Consider the following 20,859-nt stretch of genomic DNA (forward strand, 5'->3'; position numbering starts at 1 on the left):
GAGAGAGGGATGAAAGAACATGTATTTTGCTAGTGGTATCTTGAAATATTACCTGATGTTGAATATGACTTCTAAACTAATATACAAATAAACAAACAAAGTGGAAATAACTCAAAACTAAAAGGTGTGCCAAAAATAGAAAACACTCCAGATCATGTGTTTTGGAGAAATGATTGTTTTGCTAATAGCAAATGGGGACTTACCTTACATTTATGTTGGGAATCAGGAAGTCATTTGGTTTAGTTTTATACTAATATTTATATAGAACCACATTATGCTCATAATAACCTTGCAGAATTAATAATTGATATATATATATATGATTCTTGAATAATAATTGCTTTATTTTTCATTTCTAAGTGAATTAAAATATATAGTGTAATAATTTTGGCAGATGATGGTTTGATTAGTAAATGTTATGTTTACTAGTGTAATAATGTTTGATTTTTTTCTCTCTCTCTCCTGGTTCCAGGGTGTGGATGAATGGAACATAGCTCGCCTAAATACTATCTTGGATGTGGTTGAGGAAGAGTGCGGTATTTCTATTGAGGGTGTAAATACCCCGTATCTCTATTTTGGCATGTGGAAAACCACATTCGCGTGGCACACCGAGGATATGGACCTCTACAGCATTAATTATCTCCACTTTGGAGAGCCCAAGTCTTGGCAAGTTACATGTTTAATATTCATTCCTTTGGAATTTTGAAGTTTGGGCAAGGCACTATAATCTATTGAAGAGGATGTTTTTCCCTTGGTGGAATCAGATTTAATATGAGCTGTAAGAAAGTTTTTGACTGTAATAATGGATTGTCTTCCACTTTCCCTAGGGTTTTGCTCAAAGTGATGAAGCTAGTGGTGACTTGTCTATCTAAAGTTGCCTACAGACCATTATGTGTATATGTGTGTGATGTGTTGATAGATATTTTAGTCTTGAAGAATTTGTTAGGCATCTTTACTTATCTGACCATTTGTTGGAAGGTGTATGGGAAAGTTGACTTCCTGGATGTAAAGTATCAAATAATCTTAATAATCTTCCAGTCCAGCCTCCGCTAAATAAATGACCATTTCTATATAGTAGGTGATGGCTGGAGGGAGAGGCGAGATGAATCAGGAGGTCTGTTATCGCTCTTTGAATAATAGGCATGGGTCAGAGAGCAAGTGAATGTTGATATGTGTTCTTAACTTGCAGTTTCCTCTGTTTCTGAATTTCTTTCTTCATTTTTCTTAAGATTTACTGCTCTGTAAAATGCATTAGATAGTACATTCATTGCGCATTTGTAATTATTAGCCTGCTAACCCTGGTATCCTTTGTGTCAGGCATTTTCATGTTTTAAACTTGTTTGAATGAGTTAACTCTATTTTCTATAATACCAGTCTATTTTCTTTAATACATGTACATCAGGATAACACACAGGCAGGAGCATATGAAGCATAGTCTGGACAACAGGAAATAGGATGTTCTGATGAACATTTAGGATACTCTTCAGGTATTGTGCCAGCCCAGCAGCTTTCTTGGTTCCTATTTAAAGAGAATGGTCTCTTTCAAGTTCTGCTGATCATGAGTTGAAATACAGTGTATAAGTTCTAGTCCAATCTTGCCATTGAGGTTTTATCATTTGGTGAAGTGAGAAATGGTAAGCTTTCTCCAAAAAATTCAAATATAGGAAAACTTCCTAATGATTGAAAATGACATCTAATTGGAAGGAAAGTATTAGGTGGAAGGGCAAAGTTCTTAGGATATACAAGAGAAATCCAGGCAGTTCTTAGTTTGCTATGGAGTTTTTTTCATCTAAAAATACTTAGTGAGAAGCTGTTTCCACTGAGCCAAACTGAGCAGGGGTGTTTAACTTATTTTAAAGGTAAGCACATTTAATTTGATTAATTCTTAGCATTCTGCTCTTTTAATGGAATAAACCAAACTTAAACATTTTGAATACATGGTTGTAGGATGTTGAGAGGTTTTATGACAGTGTGATGGGATTATTCATTTCACAGTTATTTACAGGTGGCTCAGTTGTGAGCACACACTCTAGGCCCTGTGGGTCTCTATTTGTCATCTTTCAACAACTTTCTAAACATCTGTCATCCTTTAGTACTTTTGGGACTTAGCTCTTGGAGACTTTGAGAAATATTAAGAAGTAGTGCATAGGCTCCTGGATAGTGATCTCCATGCTTTCTGACACCCCCTTTCAGAGTGGATAAAATTAAATGAAGTGGGTAAATCAACGTGTTGATGAAATCTAGTAGTATTTAGGTAACTAGGTACTATATTTCCCTGAAGAAAAATGAAACGTTAGTAGCAAAACTTTTCTGGAGTTTTGTTAGATATTAATTAATGAGAATGCCTGGGACATTAATTTGAGTTTTTAGTGTTAGAGGAGTTTAGATGTGGTTCCTGCTTTCTTACAGAGAAAGATTATTCTTTCCTCTTGTCTTGAGAAAGTATTATGTTGTCTCCTAAAGATCACTTAGGGGAGAATATTCTGGTCAGGAAAAAGTCTGATTCTAGAATCTTGTGTTTTTGGGAAGGAGCACTGCAGTTTGTGAGAATAATTATGCAGTGTCCAAAGTATTTCTTTCTTCCAGTATGTATATTTTCAGCATTTAATTACTCTATTAGTTATTAAGCATATATACTCCATTATATGCATTAAGGGTAGATTTATAATAACACTATTATCTTTAACCTTGACCATTATTTATAATGATAAAGTAATAAAACACAGCAGTGAATATGACAGCTAATCTACATTCCATTTTCTAAGATAACTACTGTAGGAAATGAGTGATATAAATGACTGTAAGTATATTTCCCAGTAGATTTAAGAAAGATTATATTAGCTCAGTGTTAAATACTTTGAGGTAAACTCAATCATCATTAAAATTCATTTTAGTAATCATCGTAATATATTTAAAGTGAGCTTTGAAAGTTGGTAGAAGCAGTACAAATTCATATAAATATTGGGAGGCAGGCAGTGTGTGTGTGGCAGAGCTAAGACACAAGGGACCAGCAATCAGGTCTCTAGTCCTTATTCTGCTACTAACATCTGGCTTTGGACAAATAACTGTACTTCTGTGGATTCTAGTTTCCTCACCCACAAAATGACAAGGTTAACCAGTATGACCTCCAACCATAGGAATATTTTCACTTACTCTACAAAGTGAAAGGATGACAAAGTGATGTAGGTGTGTGTGCACATGTGCACACACTGGTTTCCTTTCCTGCTTGTTGAGTTGAATCTGAAACAGTTGCCTTTACTCTTCTCCAGGGGTGACCTCTCCTGAGCTTGACATCTCTTTCCTGGCTGTGTCTTCCTCCTTCTCTCTGGCCTTACAGGCTGGCAATGAACTTCTGCTTCTTCTTCATCTTCAGTTCTTCATACCACGTTTTTGGTATGATTATTGCAAAGACTGCTGCCTAGAATCCCCTCCCTACTTCCATGTCTACACTGCTCTCCTCTGCCCCTGTATCCCTTAGATTTTTGCCTGAGGGCTTTTTAGATCAATCTGTTTAAGGGCAGAGAAGGAAAAAAAACACACACGTTATAAAGATTCTTGTCTAAAATGTAACTATTAAGACACCAAGTTTCCTGAGATTTCTGAGTAGCTGCAGAATATGTACAGCCCCAGGTGGGAGCCCCGAGACATATTTTTATGGGCACTATATATGGCAGATTTTGCTTAGTAAGTTTTCATGAATACAGGGATGTACTGAAGAGACTTTCAGAGGGGCTGGCGATTTATTTAAACATTTCTGACATAAAGGTTTAAGGGCAAAGGAATGCTTAAAGTAAGCAGATAGAAAACTGCTGTGGCAGTCAGTGGTATTTATTTCTTTTTAGAATTAATATTGACTTTGGAGCAAGAAGACCTGTTTTAAAATCCCAATCTGTCACTTACCAGCTGAATGACTTAGGGCAAAACACTGTACGACTTTAATCATAAATTTCTTTAAATGCCAAATGGAGGCATGATTTATTCACTGTCTACTTATAGGATTGCTAGAAGGGTCCAGGGATATACTCTGTGTGAAAGTACTTTGTAATCTGTAAAGTACTATCCAAATATTTATAATTACCATTATTTTAATAACCTTATGAAAATGAATCCCTTTCTTTCTTTGGTCATAGTAATTATTTTAAGTCTAAACTTGGCATATAATAGATTGGAAGTTTCAAGGGTACAATATAATTCTCCCAAGCATCCTGTGCTTATGGTAGTGGCTAACTGCTGGGGGATATAGAATTAGATGATGTCTTGAATCCTCCTTTCCAAGTCCATGTCCAAACACAATGAGTAAAGACTTTCAGATTTACTCTGTAGAGAATGAGAGGTGAGGTTGAAGAAGACATGTCTTAAGCTGTGGAAAGGTCTAAAATCAAGAGAGAAGGTTTTTCTGAATGTTATTGATTTGGTTAAATTTTATTCAACCAACTGAGATTTTGTTAAAATGCTATGCAGCAATAAGTGATGTCAGATGATTCAGAATAAATATAAAATTAGTTGGATGCTTTTTTATTGAATCATTTTTAAAAAATATGTTTTTATTGATTTCAGAGAGAGGAAGGGAGAGAGAGAGAGAGAACATAGATGAGAGAGAAACATTGATTGGCTGCCTCTGCATGCCCCCTTTTGGGGATTGAGCCCACAGCTCAGGCATGTGTTCTGATTGGAATCAAACAGTGATCTCCAGGTTCATGGGTCTATGCTCAACCACTGAGCCATGCTGGCTGGGTTTTTTAGTGTGCTGTTATATTTGAGAGTACCAGCTGTTTTGTTTTTTTTTTAATTTATCTTTTATTGTTTTTTTTTTTTTTTTTTTTTTTTTTAAATATATTTTATTGATTTTTTACAGAGAGGAAGGGAGAGAGATAGAGAGTTAGAAACATCGATGAGAGAGAAACATCGATCAGCTGCCTCTTGCACACTCCCCACTGGGGATGTGCCCGCAACCCAGGTACATGCCCTTGACCGGAATCGAACCTGGGACCTTTCAGTCCGCAGGCCGACGCTCTATCCACTGAGCCAAACCGGTTTCGGCAATTTATCTTTTATTGTTGAAAGTGTTACGAATGTCCCTCTTACTCGTCCCCCCAGTACCCTCCCCCACCTGCCTTCACTGCGCTATTGTCTTTGTCCATGGGTTATGCATATCTATCTATCTATCTATCTATCTATCTATCTATCTATCTATCTATCTAATAAAAGCCTAAGTGACCTTCACGGTGAAATGACCAGAAAAACTGGTTGTTATGATACGCACTGATCATCAAGGGACAGATGCTCAAAGCAGGAGCTGTACCCTGGTGGTCAGCGTGGCCAGAAGCCAGGCTCTGTAGCCATGGTGGCTGGAGCCTCTCCCGTGGACACTCCCCCTGCGTGCCCCTCCCCCATTCAGACCATAACCAGGATGGGGACTGGCATTGAGACTGACTGGGCGCTAGCCTGCAGCTGCTTCTCAGTCATGGGTGCACCAGTATCGTCCTAGGACAGGGGCGGAGACTGCAGTGGAGGGTAGTGAGCCTACTGAGTGGCGGCAGGTGCAGTGGGGCCAGGATGAGCCGGCCGGGGCCCGGGCTGGCCCCCCCTCCCCCGGCTGCCTGCTGCTTCGCGCACTACCACATCCCTCGGGATGTTGGACTGCCCATTTCGGCTTGATCCCCTGAAGGCCACGTGGAGGGACCCCACAGGTGCATGAATCTGTGCACCGTGCCTCTAGTATGCATATAAGTTCTTTTTTTTTTTTTGCATATAAGTTCTTTGGTTAATCTCTCCCCACCCCGGAGATTCCTCAGTCTGTTCCATGGTTCCATGTGTTTGGAACAAAATAGACCCAGAGAAAAAAAGAGCAACAGCTTTTTAAAAAAATAATTCTTTATTGTTGAAAGTATTACATATGTCTCTTTTTCCCCCCATTGACCCCCTCCAGCTGGCCCGCCTCCCACTCCAGGCCTTTAACAGCCTATTGTCTGTGTCCATGGGTTATGCATATATGCATGCAAGGTCTTTGGTTGATTAACCCTCCCCACCCCCACCCTGCCTTCCCTCTGAGATTCCTCACTCTGTTCCATCTTCCATGTCTCTGGATTCACTCTGTTCATGTTACTTAGATTCCACCTAGGAGGAGCGTATCAGTTTTTGTACCAGTGTGTTGTGTTTTGAGTTCTGGCATTACTTTTTAGTGAGATGAGACCTTGAGCAGTTGTTAGTTAACCCCAATTTCCTCTTGTTAGACACTCATATGGTTCTGATGCCCATTTTGTAAGGTAGTTGTGTGGAATAATTAAAATAACTATGTACATAGCATATACCACAGCTCCTGATATATCATAAGTGCTCAATGTTAACATATTTCATACAGTTACCAGATACATAGTGCATATAGAAGTTCATGTATAAGGTTATATATAAGACTTCATTGATTTTATATTAATAAGAATTCTTGATTCTAAAAGGCAGAACCTCAACTTAAGCAAAAAGGCTGTTTTCCATTGTAAGTAGTTGGGATAAGCTAGAAGCATGGCTTAATCCAGGAGATCAGATGCTCCTAGTGGATGTCTGTCTCATCTTCTCCCTTCATCTTTCCTGCCCTCCATTCACTCCCTCTCATCTCACCTCTACCCCTTCTTTTTTTTAAACCCTCACCTGAGGATATTTTTCCATTGATTTTTAGAAAGAGTGGAAGGGAGAAGGAAAGACAGAGAGAAAGATATTGATATGAGAGAAACACATCAATTAGTTGCCTCCTGCACAAGCCCCAACCAGGCCCGGGCTGGTACATGCAACCAAGGTACATGCCCTTCACCGGAATCGAATCTGGGACCCTTTGGTCCAGAGGGTGACACTCTATCCACTGAGCCAACCCGACTAGGGTCCCCTACCCCTTCTTTTTTCTTCCTGGGATAGAGGAGAAGCTGTTTACAAATAACTATATATTTGATTATTGTTGCATTTTAGAATTCAAGTCTTACTTTAACAAACAGATAAATAAACAAACAAACAAACAAACAAACAAACGAATAAGTTATATGATGTCATAGTGACCTAAGCATCTTTTCCATCAAAACGTGAGCTCCTGCCCTAGCCGGTTTGGCTCAGTGGATAGAGTGTCAGCCTGTAAACCAAAGGGTCCCAGGTTCGATTCCGGTCAAGGGCATGTACCTTGGTTGCCGGCTCCTCCCTGGTCCTGGCCCTGGTTAGGGCTTATGCAGGAGGCAACCAATCGATGTGTTTCTCTCACAGTGATGTTTCTCTCTGTCTTTCCCTCTGTCTCTTCCACTCTCCCTAAAAATCAACGGAAAAAATATCCTCACGTGAGGATTAACAACAAAAACAAAAACAAAAAACCAAAATCAAACAAACAAAAAAAAGTGAGATCCTGGGTCGGGGAGAGCCTAATTGTCTTGTTCACTGGCACATCTCCTGTGCCTGACACATAGAAGGTACTCAACAAATTTTTCTTAAATGGACAGTTTCCTGTCCTAGCTGGTTTGGGTCAATGGATAGAGCGTCGGCCTTCGGACTGAAGGGTCCCGGGTTCGATTCCAGTCAAGGGCACATGCCTGGGTTGTGGGCTTGATCTCCAGTGGGGAGCATGCGGGGGCAGCCAATCAGTGATTCCCTCTCATCATTGATGTTTCTATTTCTCCCTCTCCCTTCCTCTCGGAAATCAATAAAAATAATTTTAAAAAAATGGACAGTTTCCTTCTTGAGTTTCTTTTTTTCCTTTAAACACCTACAGTAGAACATTACTTTAGGGATTGGAGAGCTTGGTAATATTTAATGATACATTCAATTAGTAACCCATGCTACTAACCCCTACTTTTAACTTACATATTTAGTAAATTTAGTCTCATTAATATGTTCTTATTGCAAATGTTAGACCCGTGGTCGGCAAACTGTGGCTCGAGAGCCACATGCGGCTCTTTGGCCCCTTGAGTGTGGCTCTTCCTAAGCCTTAGGAGTACCCTAATTAAGTTAATAACAATGTACCTACCTATATCGTTTAAGTTTAAAAAATTTGGCTCTCAAAAGAAATTTCAGCCGTTGTACTGTTGATATTTGGCTCTGTTGACTAATGAGTTTGCCGACCACTGTGTTAGACTGATTGGGTAATGGTAAAAGCTGTATCCTTTTGATGGTTTGTATAGAAAAAATACTCTTCAAAGTAATAGTGACTTGTTTCTGGTTTTATTTACTCAGAGAAAATTTCTTTATAAATAAAAAGAAGATTTTATTTTTAAATTTTTTATTTATCGATTTTAGGGAGAGAGAGGGAGACAGAGTGCAAGAGAAACATTGACTTGTTGTTCCACTTATGCGTTCATTGATTGATTCTTGTATGTACCCTGACCAGGGATGGAACCCGCAACCTTGGGTATGGGGATGATGCTGTAACCAATTGAAATACCTGGTTAGGGTCCCCCAAAATATTTAATCAATACTTTTAAAAATTGATTTTAGAGAGAGAAGGAGACAGAGAGGGAAAGGAAGATGAAGGAAGGGAGATAGAGAGAGAAGGAGAGAGAGTGAGAGAGAGAGAAAAACATCGATTTGTTCTTCTACTTATTTATGCACTCAGTGGTTGTATATTGTATGTGCCCTGCCAGGGGATAGAACATGCAACCTTAGAACAATGCTTTAACCTAATGAGCTACCTGGCCAAGGCCTTTAATTAATACTTTTAAATCAAAGTATTACATAACATTAACTGGATATGTTATCTGATTATTTGTAGGCATATTATGTATATACTGTTAGAAAATATTTTTAAAAAAGATTTAAAAAATTGGAAATATGCCCCAAAAAGTATGGTATTAATTTTGTGCTCATGCACTATTTTTATAGAAAAAAGAGGGTACAATGATAAATGATAGGAAAAATTTTTATTGATCAAATTTTAATTAGACCAGAGCCTGACTGGGAGATAAACACAACCACATCCACATGCCTGTAGTCCAGACCCTTGCTCAGCACAGAGTTCCCTAAAGCAGTGGTCACCAGCCAGTGGTCCGGACCACTGGTGGTCCGTGAGGTCCGAAAAGTTGGCCACTGCTGCCCTAAAGGAAGCTCATGAGGTCTAGTGTTTGTGATTTTGAAAGTAAATCTCACTCTTTTCCCAGAAATGCTGAGATGTAACGTCTTTTCACTAACTGATGGGTAATTGTGTGTGATTAATGTAAACTTACATTAATTAAATACTTTTGATGCCCCTGATAAGCGTATTAGGGACTTGTAAATTCCTTCAGGATACCTCATATTGCCTTGTTATTACTCTTTCACTTAAAGCAAACACTACCACCTACATGAACCAGAGAAACCTCTTCGAATGAAATAAAAATTGCTGAATCAAATCCATAACTCTTAGGGAAAAATCAGGTTAATGTAATGCCATGTAGTTAGTGGAAAACAAGCATTAGTGCTATTAGCTTTGCAAATTACTGTGGCAGTTCACAATTTTTTTTTTTGGCCTAGCTTATCTTACCCCCCCCCCCCCCCCCCCATATTTCCCATCTTCCTTTTCAGACTGTTTAATCTTCCTCTTTAGGTAGTAGTACTTTGTAGAAGATACATATTATATGATATTTGTTTTGCAAAAATATTGTTTTGAATTGAGAATATAGGAAAGTACCATATCTCTCCCCCCCCCCTCCTCCCTTCTCAAGTTTGTATTTGTATTGGCTGCTTGAGAGGGATGAAGTGGGAGGAGTGGGTGGCTCCAATGCCAGGCCGGTGGTGCTTCACCGGCTTGTAGGTGATGGAGAACTCACCCAGGTAGTGGCCAACCATCTCAGGCTTGACTTCCACCTGGGGGAAGGTCTTGCCATTGTATCCACCCACCTTGGTGCCCACCATCTCCAACTGGATGATCCTCACCACCTCAGGCTTCCCCATAGGCAGCACCTCTTCCTTGGCCTTGCGCAGGCGCTTCAGCAGCGATGCTGGTTCAGCCACCGCCGCTGCGGGGCGCTGTTGGGCTGCCTCCGTTCCCACACGCCGCCCAGTGGTGGTGGAGGTCCATGCCCACCCGCTGGCGGGTGAACTTGAGCAAGGTCCCTGCTTCTGCTCCACTTCCGCTATCTTGTCGGTGCTGCGGAAGGACCGCCCACCGCCACTTCTCTCGGTGTGTGGCCTTTATTTTTCCTCCTGGCTCGTCCATCCCTGGCTGTATCGCCAAGAGGAGAGGTTCCCTGCCTGGGGAGGACCCCGGGTTTTCCCTTCGTGGACCCTGCGCCAGTCTCTGGTGTGAGTCACTGAGGCCGAGGTTGGAGGCGTCATTGTTGCCCGGGCCTGGGTCACAGGTTGACCCGCAGTGGCGCCTCCTTCCTTGTTAATATTACAAAATTAACCTGTAAAATAATAGTCATGACTCTTGTCTGATGCCATGAATAGGATTAGCCTAATCCATAGGACATTTTAGAAGTTATAAAAACGGTTCGTTAGAAAGTTTTAGTCACTCCACTGTATTTTGTGATTGTCAGTGATAACAGATTTGATAGCTTGCCTGAGCGAAATCCACAGACAATACACTTCAAATCTGATATAGCCAGTTGTGAGTCTATCTCTTCTCCTTTCCTCCAAATGACTGCTTATTTGAGGGTGCTCCATACACGGTTTATTTATTTGAGGACTAATGCATAAAGCTGCTGGAATTTTCTTTTGCAACATAAAAGAGGACATAGCATCCATTGCATGATCTCAGAAATGATTCTCTGATCAGAGACAAAAAAGCCCATGAACAATCATTGAAGTGTAAAAAAAGAAAAAAGTGAATGTTTTTTGGGATGACATGAATCAAAGAGGATTTGAATTAGAGGGGTAGTCTTCCTTGTCTTCAGCTCCTATAAGTTATTTCTCCGTCTACCTAATGAAGAAAATGAACTCTACTAAAGAATGTCAAGTGTTGGCAGAAACCAGTGACTGTTGACTTTTATTTATTTTTTAAGGCTTTGTAACTTGTTTTGCTGGCTGCTTGAGTTATCTTTGGGTAGCTTGGTTGCTTTGTGTCAGGCACACTTCTGAAAGCTTCTCAATTCTCAGAGTTCTGACTATAAGGAAGCTGAGTAGAGCCCTGGCTGGTGTGTTCAGTGGTTGGAGCATCAGCCTACGAACCAAAGGGTCCAGGGTTTGATTCCTGATCAAGGGCACATAGCTGGGTTGCAGGTTCAATTCCTCAGCTAGTTGGGGCGGGTTCGGGAGGCAACCAATCAATGTGTCTTTCTTAAATCAATGTTTCTTTCTCTTTCCCCTTCCCTTCTCTCTGAAAAATAAATGGAAAAAAATATCCTCTAGTGAGGATTACCCAAAAACACACACAAAAAACTGAGTAGATAGTTTTCCCTTGAAAATTAAACTTTAATCACTGGAAATCTCCTTCAAAATGTTTCAATAGTTTGTTGGAGTTAATTGTGGTAAAACTCTGTAAGCCAATTGTAGTAGAATCCTTTAAGTCACTTTATCTTATTCATGGATGGTATATTATCATATCAATAAATGATCATTTGGAAATAATACTATTTTTGAAGATTTCCATATAAGGTAAGATTGCTTTTTTTGGGAAAATATTGGCGCTGGAAAATTTTTGTTATAGGCATATAGCTCCTATGAGCATTTATTTTATCACCAATTTTTTGAAGTTGTTATATCTTAGTTTCTTCCTGGCATTTTTTAATGTTTGATTTATTTATGTAATTTTTAAAATATATTTTTATTGATTTCAGAGAGGAAGGGAGAGGGAGAGAGAGATAGAAACATCAATGATGAAAGAGAATCACTGATCTGCTGCCTCCTGCACACCCCACACTGGAATCAAAATCGGACCACCTGGTTCATATGTCAACACTCAATCACTGAGCCACACTGGCTTTTCTGTTTTATTAATGCTTGATTCTGTTATAAAACATTGCATCTTTGTTCAATGATTTTTGGTTTTATTTGTTTCTTTTCTTTTAACCCTTACCAAAGATATTTTTTCCATTGATCTTTAGAGAGAATAGAGGGAGGCGGAGAGACAGAGAGAGAGAGAGAAACATTGATGTGAAAGAGACACATCGATTGGTTGCCTCCTGCATGCCCCGTTTGGGGCTGGGGATTGAGCCTGCAACTGACCAGAATCGAACCTGAGACTCTTAATTTTTAAATTGTGTTTTAAAGGTGAGTAAAGGTAAGGATAGCTGAGAGAAGTGTTGTTCTGTATGGATATTGGAAGTTCTGTCTGCTAGCAGGCATAAAACATTTTTTTCCAAAAGTAGGATCACCATCCAGAGATTATTGTAAAGGGTAAGACTTCTGTTACTTCTTTGCTATTGGCATCTTCGTGGTGATTGATGAGGGAACATGAATGAAATATGGTGCTGGAGAGCACAACTTGGACTTTGGTGTAAGATAGGCCTGGGATTGGGTGTCACCTCTGTTACCACTTTGTGTTAGTAAATTAATTTCTCTAAGCCTTAGTTTCCCTATCGATAAAACAGAGGTGTTAGTACCGGATCTTAGCACATATTTTAAAGGCTCAATAAATGGTAGCTGTGATGAGCTCTAATCATGTTAATTATAATTGTGGTAGCTTTCAACCCTTTAGTAACTGAACTTTCAACCTTTTAGTAACAAAGAAAGCAAAGTCAGAAGCATAAGCTTATGCCAGTAAAAAAGGGGAGGGTTAGTTTAGAGTTGTTACCTGTCAGAAAACTGTCCCTGCATACTTGAGCCCCATTATTCAGGGGAGATGACTGTGAGCAAAACAGCAGGAGGAAGAGGAAATAAACTAAGGAGGAAAGGGCTACCTCACACTCAGCCTCAGTCAGGGAGAGGGAGTAGAGGACAACACTGTTTTAGGACTGAACTGCCTGAGCATGGCACGGGCGTGGGACCTGGAAGGGTTATTGCTCTGTGCCCTGGGCTTGATAAGATTGCCTTTGATGTCAGAGAGCACAGTGGCAAAGGTATAGGTAGGGGATGGAGCTGAGAACATTGGTTTCTGAATATATTAGTGACTAGTGGCCCGGTGCATGAAATTTGTGTGTGTGGGGGGGTGTCCCTCAGCCCGGCCTGCACCCTCTCTAATCTGGGACCCCTTGAAGGATGTCCTACTGCCAGTTTACAGGGATTGGGCCTAAACTGGCAGTCGGACATCCCTCTCACAATCCGGGACTGCTGGCTCCCAACCACTCACCTGCCTGCCTGCCTGCCTGATTGCCCCTAACCACTCTGCCTGCGGCCTGCTCATCCCCAACTGCCCCCTGCCATCGGCCTGCTTGCCCCCAAATTCTACCCTGCCAGCCTGATCACCCCCAACTGCCCCTCGTGCCAGTGTGCTCGCCCCCAACTGCCCCCCTGCCGGCCTGCTCGCCCCAACTGCCCCCCTGCCGGCCTGCTCGCCCCAACTGCCTCCCCTGCTGGCCTGCTTGCCCCCACCTTCCCTCCCCACTGGCCTGCTCGCCCCCAACTGGCCCCTCTGCTGGTCTGCTTACCCCCAATGGCCCCGCCCTCCATCAGCCTGATCACCCACAACTGCCGTCCCATCCTGGCCTGATCACCCACAACTGCCCTCCCCTCTTGGCCTCTAACTGCCTCTACCTCAGCCCCGCCACCATGGCTTTGTCCAGAAGAACATCTGGAAGGTCTCCCAGTCTAATTAGCATATTACCCTTTTATTAGTATAGATAGAGGCCTGGTGCACTGGTGGGGGCCAGCTGGTTAGCCCTGAAGGGTGTCCCAGATCAGGGTGGGGGTCCCACTGGGGTGCCTGGCCAGCCTGTGTGAGGGGCTTAGGGCCATTTTCAGGCTGGCCACACCCCCTTTAGGGTGGGGGGTCCCCACTGGGGTGCCTGGCCAGCCTGGGTGAGGGGCTGATGGCTGTTTGCAGGCTGGCCAAACACCCCAGAGGGGACCCTTACCCCATGGGGGTGTGGCCAGCCTCGGTAAGGGGCTGAGGGCCATTTTCAGGCTGCCCACAACCCCTTGAGGGTTGGGGGGGTCCCGCTGGGGTGCATGGCCAGCCTGGGTGAGGGGCTGATGGCCGTTTTCAGGCTGGCCACGCCCCCCAGCTACCCAAGCTCCCAGCCTCTCCTTTTTTTCTTTTTTTTTTTCCTAGCACCTCCTTGAGCAGAGGCCAGGGCCAGCTGGAAGCAGGTATCTTGGATTTTTTTATCTTCTGTAATTGAAACTTTGTAGCCTTGAGCGGAGGCCAGGGCCAGCCAGGGCGGGTGGGAAGCTTGGCTTCCTCCATCGCTGGGGGCAACCCAAGCCTCCTGCTTGCTCCAGCCCCGTGACCGCTGCCATCTTAGTTGGGTTAATTTGCATGCTTGCTCCTGATTGGTTGGTGGGTGTAGCGGAGTGATGGTTAATTTACATGTTTCTCTTTTATTAGTGTAGATAGCTTCAGGGGTCCCAAATGAAATTAGGGAGACTTTGAGGAAGTGATCTGAGAAATAGTAGTTACCCTTTGAGAAGTGCTGGTAATCACTTCTAGTGGACTGATGGACTGAGCATATTTTGAAAAGAAAAATACAGAGCCCAATTCATAGAGAAAAAACCTAAATCATAGAAATGGATCTAATACAGTTTTACCTACTGACAATTTGAAATGTTAGTCTTATTCTTTAGTCCAAGATAGTGTCTATATTACAACCACCAGGATAACATCATTTTAGGTCTATTTTTTGAGCAGACCACTACCCAAAAATATGCTTGGCGGGATTATCCTGTTTTCTTCGGCCTTCATATAGATTTTTTTTTTAATTCTTAAAAGTCTCTGGTTTTAAATAAAATATTACTTTATAAATAATTAGTGATAGATCCTTAGTGATTCAGAGTTTCTTAATGTGATAGCATAACTGTTTGCAATATCATTTTATATGAAAGAAAAACACTCCTAAAGTTTAAATGAACAATTAATATTTTCAACAAACTGGTATGTACTTAAGAATACACAATGGTAGACATCTTATTTGGTGGTTTTCAAAGTATACAAAAAGGTACAAGACCTATATCTTCAAACAATAAAATTAGCTCCTTAACTGAGCAATTGTGGCACTTAACAGAGTGCCTGGCTGTGAACTAGGCAGTCATGTACCAGGTGGGTTAGAAAGGATAATTCATGTGAACATTTCTGGGTTGCAGTAGGTATTCTCTCCTTCATAGAACTCAGTGCTTATCAGACAAAAGTAATTTATGCACACGAAACAGCAGCTAGTTATGGAAAGTAGTAGATGATAAATACTACATGAAAAATGTAACAGCAGGATCTGGTAGAAGGAAGAGGGGTGAGGTTGCTGAGGTTTATGATGGTCAAAGAAAGCTTCAGGAGGAGGGGGAATCTGCACAGGTCTTGGGAGGTTGGGATTTGAAGCAGAATGGAAGGGGCTGTTTGAGGTGAGGAATGAGGTCAAAGCTCGTGTGATTGATAGGTAAGTCATAGTCTAGCCTATTGAGAATGGACTCTTGATATTTAAGGCTAGGGCTAAATTGGGGAGGTGTAGGATCTTAAAAGCCAGGCAGTAAGGAATAAAGGTTTTTATGCTCTGATAGTTACATGAGGCTATAGCTGCTCAGGAGATACAGGCAGGGAGTTCAGTTATGATTGTAATCCAGTGTGGGCAGATTAAGGTTGAAATTGAGGTGATGCTGCTGGGAGATGAATGCGAGGCTTTGAGGCTATTGAGTGGATAAGACTTGTGATGAGAAATCAAGAAGAGGTGACTCGGATAGTTCTAGTTTGGAAGGCCAGGGGAAGATGTGAAGTGAAATGGGAAAGCTAGGAGAGATACCAGCTAAAGGAGGTAATATGAATTTGATCTTGTGTACGTTGAAACTTTTGAAGTGATGGGATACTTACATAGAAACATCTAGGAGGTGGTCATGGCCATAGAAATAGGACTTCTCTGCTGAGGTCACTAATGTTTGTAGTGAACGCCTCTGCTTACAGGCCCTCCAATCTGTTGCCTCTACTTAGTCACCAATGCTTCGTGCTGGACCAATTTTAAATAGGGTAGCAAATTGACAGGATCTGATTGGGCTCCATGGGTTAGAGAGGGCAAAGCTTGAGGCAGGATTGACTAGCTAACAGGCTGCAATAGTAATGTGTGTGACAGAGAATGGTGATCTGGACCAGGGTGGTCTCAGTGGGGATAGAGGAATGTAGGCAGATTCACAAAACTGCTCTTGAACAAGTAAAAGGTAGAACATGTAAAACTTGGGGATGGGTTAAATAAGAGGAATGCAACCATAGCTTCCAAATTTCTGGGCAGTTGATTGGATGGGGAACTCTGGAGGAGAAGCAGGAAGATGATGGAAGACAAATTGTTTGAGTGCTGCCAAATGGACTTGTTCAATTGCTGGTCGTTTCAGAGGTTCAGAGCTCAGGAGACATGCGTGGAATGGAGCATATGGATCTTGAAGCCTTGAGTGAAGGTGGTTCCCTCGGAACAATGTGGAAGCACTGAAACATGGAGCTCTAGGGAGCATCAGTGTTAGGTGTGGCACAAGCAGACGGTAGAAAACCACTGGAGATGAGTGGGATCATGAAACTGAAGGGAAATGAGTGTTAGATAAAGACTAAAAAAACGTAGCGACCTTTGTCTAGGCAGCTGTATTGAGAGTGATGAAAGTAAGATCCAGATTACACTGAGCTCCAGTGTGAATGGGAGGAAAAAACATGGCAGCCATTGGAAGTAGTGTGTGTAAAGTGAAGAAAAGAAAGCCAATGGATAGTAGCGGGATGTAAGACTCAGAAAAGTTATTTATTTCTTATTATATTTACTGGATGGGGCAAAAGTAGGTTTACAGTTGTTTGTATGGGAACCGATACAGTAATCTATGTATATAATAGGCTAAGTGTCCATCTAACTGGTAGCTATGATGGGCACGGACTACCAAGGGGCAGATGCTCAATGCAGGAGCTGCCATGACATACACTGGCCATCCCTATCTAATAAAGAGGGACTATGCTAATTGATCCTCACACCATCGCAAAGATGGCGGCGTCCACAGCCAATAATGAGGGAATATGCTAATTGACTACACCACCCTCAAATATGTGGCGCCCACAGCCAATAATGAAGGAATATGCTCTCCGGAGACCCCCAGTCTCCTCAGCCCCCCAGCCACCCAGGGCCAGCCCAAGACGCAGGCAAGCCTTGGATGGCAGCTGCCCAGCTGCCCAGGGCTGGCACGAGGCACAGGCAAGCCTCAAATGGTGGCTGCCCAACCGTCCAGGGCCGCCTGAGGCTCAGGTAACCAGGGCCAGTGGTGGCAGCAACAGAGGTGTGATTGGGGCGTTGCCTTCCCCTGACCACAGGGTCACCTCCCGCCCCTGAGGGCTCCCGGACTGTGAGAGGGGGCAGGCTGGGCTGAAGGACCCCCCTCCCCCCCACCTCCAGTGCATGAATTTTCATGTACCAGGCCTCTGGTTTAAAAATAAATAGCACCACAGACCTGGCGCTGACAAATCAACACTTGGCTTCCCCCCAAGTGGGACACAGGCCCCACCACCACCCTGGAGCGATATCCTGCCATCACAGCCAACACTGTTAAGACCCCCATGGCACAAAATGCGGTCCACAGCCCACCCCAGCCCGGAAATGGTCGCTGTGGGTGCTAGATAATGACCGTGTAGCAATGCCCAGCTTCTCTCCCTAGCAACTAGTCTCCTTGGAGTTTCTTCAGCCCAGGAACTTGACTTGCTTTATAGCCAGATGCAAACATTTTATAGTTTAACCAAATGTCTGTGAAGTGTTTTCCCATGCCTCATGGCATTTGATCATCACAGAAGTCCTGGAGTAGGTAGATAGGAGACTCGATGGAATCCTATTTTTCTTCATTAGCCAGAAAATGGAGATTTAGAAAGTTTAGAAACTTCACCCGACTGAAAAGAAATAAGAAATGGTGGAACTTGCCCTAGCTGGTTTGGCTCAGTGCATAGAGCGTCGGCCTGCAAACTGAAAGGTCTCAGGTTAGATTCCAGTCAAGGGCACATGCTCGGGTTGTGGGCTCAATCCCCAGTGGGGGACTTGCAGGAGGCAGCTGATCCATGATTCTCTCTCATCATGGATGTTTCTCTCTCTCTCTCCCTCTTCCTTCCTTTCTGAAATAAAAAAAAAATATATTAATGAAAAAACTTAAACAAAAATGGTGGAACTTGAAAATGACTTCAGGTTTTCTCACTGTGCAGAACATAGTCAAACACCACTGCAGTTAAATATTTTATCCTTTGTTCTCCCTGCGTGATCTGCAATAATGATCTGCTTCGTGTTGATATTTACTGCTGTGTTGCTGACAATTACCTGAAAGAGAAGTTGGGATGCTTCACTGGGCTGGAAAAAGTTTAGCTACATCAGAAAGCAGGTTTAATTAAGCAAGTTTATTCTATATATATAAAAGGCTAAGTTGACTCACACATGTACGATACATATAAAGCTCTTGCTGGCGCCAATCACATGCGTGTGTTTCGATCTGTCATTGTTGATCGTGAATTTGGTTGATACTTCTATTATAAAGAAAGGGTGAATAATGATATTAAAATATTTCTTCTAATTAATTTCCTTTCATTGTGCATGAATCTGTGCACCGGGCCACTAGTTGTTGGGGTCCAACCCCAACAGGTCCAGGGGTTCCCAAAGGTGTGGACGGAGTCTGTGAAGAAGGAATGACACGGAGACAGTGTTCAGTTGATCAGCATAGCGAGGTTCTTCTTTTATTCTCCTGTTACATCTGTATTTATACCAGTTGATTTTAATCCTATCCATTCTATTCCAAAGGTTAGGGCATTTGTTATCTCCATTCCAAGGTTGTTTGTAAAGTGATTAACTACCCGCCTGGCACTTAGTTAAGGGGTTTTACTGATTCCCTTAGTCCTGTTAATCCCTAACTCCAGGGAAAAATCCCCACCTGGGGAAACAACCTTTCTCAGAGAGGTGACCTTGGTTAAAACACATAGTGCTAAGAAGGGGAGCAAACATATTAAGAACAGTATGCCATATACCCCAGGTCCTTTGAAACATATGCTGTGCAGATGTTTCTTCCCTGCAGTGACTGTGTCAAGCAGCAAGGATGGACCGGCTTCCGGCAAATTCCCCCTTTTTTATTTTTTAAATGATAGTGCATGTAAATCAGCAGCCACCTCTCGGATTGGGTTAAGACTCGGAAGACCTGTTTGTGACTTTGCCAACAGGTCAGTCCGAGGCTTAACCCTATATCGGCTCCCCACAACTAGTTAATAAATAATAGTACAAGAGCGAGCTCTGTTTCACATACTCACAATTATAAACCCACTTTTGCTCCACGCTGTATTTAGGCAGAAGAGCTAATCATGTCCAAATTCTGGTGGTGAAGTGTCACAGGGGTGGGCAGGCAGGCAGTATTTTTATGCTATAATTAAAAAAATTATTGAGAATTGCTTAGTGTTTCCACAAAGAAATGAACAAAACTTTGGATGTTATCAGAGCAGCAGGATTTCAAACTTTTTGAAAGCATACTAGTAATTTAGGTTTTTTAAAGGGCTTTTCTGCCCTTAATTCAGAGCATTCTGTTCAAATGTAGTCTGATAATGATTTTTAAAATTATTTTCATGAAAAATATTTACATATTCTTATGAAATTGGAACCTTTTTCTGGTTGACTTTTATTTATTACTCATTTTTTAAATTAAATAATTAGATGATAATTTTCAGTGCTGGCTGCAACAATCATAGGAATTAAATTATTAGGACAGTTATATTGGGAAATTAGATCCCCCCACCCCATGCCATTTAAGTGGAAATTAGGCACCCCAAGTCTGTGGATTGTATGCATTACAGCCCTGGGTACTATATAGGAGGAATGAAGAGAAGGCAGGGCAAAATGGGGAGACCATGCTAAAAAATGTGGAGTCCTGTGAGATGCTTAAATCTTGGGAGAGAGAAAGTTTTGATTGAAATAGACATTTGAACTGATCAGGAAGTTGAGGCAGTGTATGAGTGTGTGTATGTATGTTATGGGGGAGGTGACCCTCCTGTCTGGGGCACATACACTAAGTAGCCAAATTATAATGACCACCTGATGTTTGTAGGCAAATTAGCTATAATTTTGCCCTGAAGTCGCTAGAGGGCCAGACCATTATAAATAGGGAAGCAGGTTCTTTACCACGACAGTAGAAGTGATTTTTTCCAGAAGATATGGGTAAATAACATGATTTAACAGCCTTTGAACATGGGTGATTATATATATATACATATACATTTATATACATATATATGTATATATATATATACACACACATACATACATACCAGGGATTAAAAAGTAATAAGAAGTGACTGTAAATATACACTGATTGTCATTTCGTTATGCTGAAATTTTATCTTCCCAATTCAGTTGGAATAATTTCATTAGTGGTGCCTTTAGGAACAGGATATATGGTTGAATTTTCTTTCAGAGAATTGCCTAGTTACATCGGATCCAATTAAGTTTTGCATATGTTATCAGTAGCTTTAAATGCAACCAAGTGTGGTGTTCAGTAAAATTAGAAAAGTTATTTTAGTAAAAAGTAACTTGAACTTAAAAGTAACTTGGGCTAGTAAACAGCAAATGTAGGCCTTGGGAATAACGTATTTTTTTTTAAAACATGAAATGATCATTTAACTTTATTTTTAATATCCTTAATTTTCCTCATTAGACTGCCTATACAATTTAGTATTTGTGTAGTATATTGTGAGATCATTGATTTAAAATTTGTTATTAAGTTTATAGAAAATAAATTCAGGTACTTCACTTTTGAGAACACCAGGAAATAGAAATGAATATTTCTGTTCTTCAAGGATGAAAAATTATTTGTCTATAATCAAGATTTTAAAAGTCACATAATCATGACATAAATAATAGCTGC

The 20,859-nt window shown here is 41.6% G+C and overlaps 1 protein-coding gene across 4 annotated transcripts in view; it reads left to right on the forward strand.

The window, feature by feature from the left end:
• Window positions 1-20,859, forward strand: part of KDM4C (lysine demethylase 4C) — a 333,028-nt gene that overhangs the window by 60,577 nt on the left and 251,592 nt on the right. For 3 of the 4 annotated variants that reach the window (XM_070431644.1, XM_070431646.1, XM_070431648.1), the window contains exon 5: window positions 473-666. The exons of the other annotated variant lie outside the window; for it this stretch is intronic. In XM_070431644.1, the coding sequence (XP_070287745.1) occupies window positions 473-666 (194 nt within the window). The remainder of the gene's footprint in view (window positions 1-472; window positions 667-20,859) is intronic. 4 annotated transcript variants of the gene reach the window in all.

Source organism: Myotis yumanensis, unplaced genomic scaffold (assembly GCF_028538775.1).
Source record: "Myotis yumanensis isolate MYYU_CA2020_CCGP unplaced genomic scaffold, mMyoYum1.0.hap1 SCAF_12, whole genome shotgun sequence".
NCBI lineage: Eukaryota > Metazoa > Chordata > Mammalia > Chiroptera > Vespertilionidae > Myotis > Myotis yumanensis.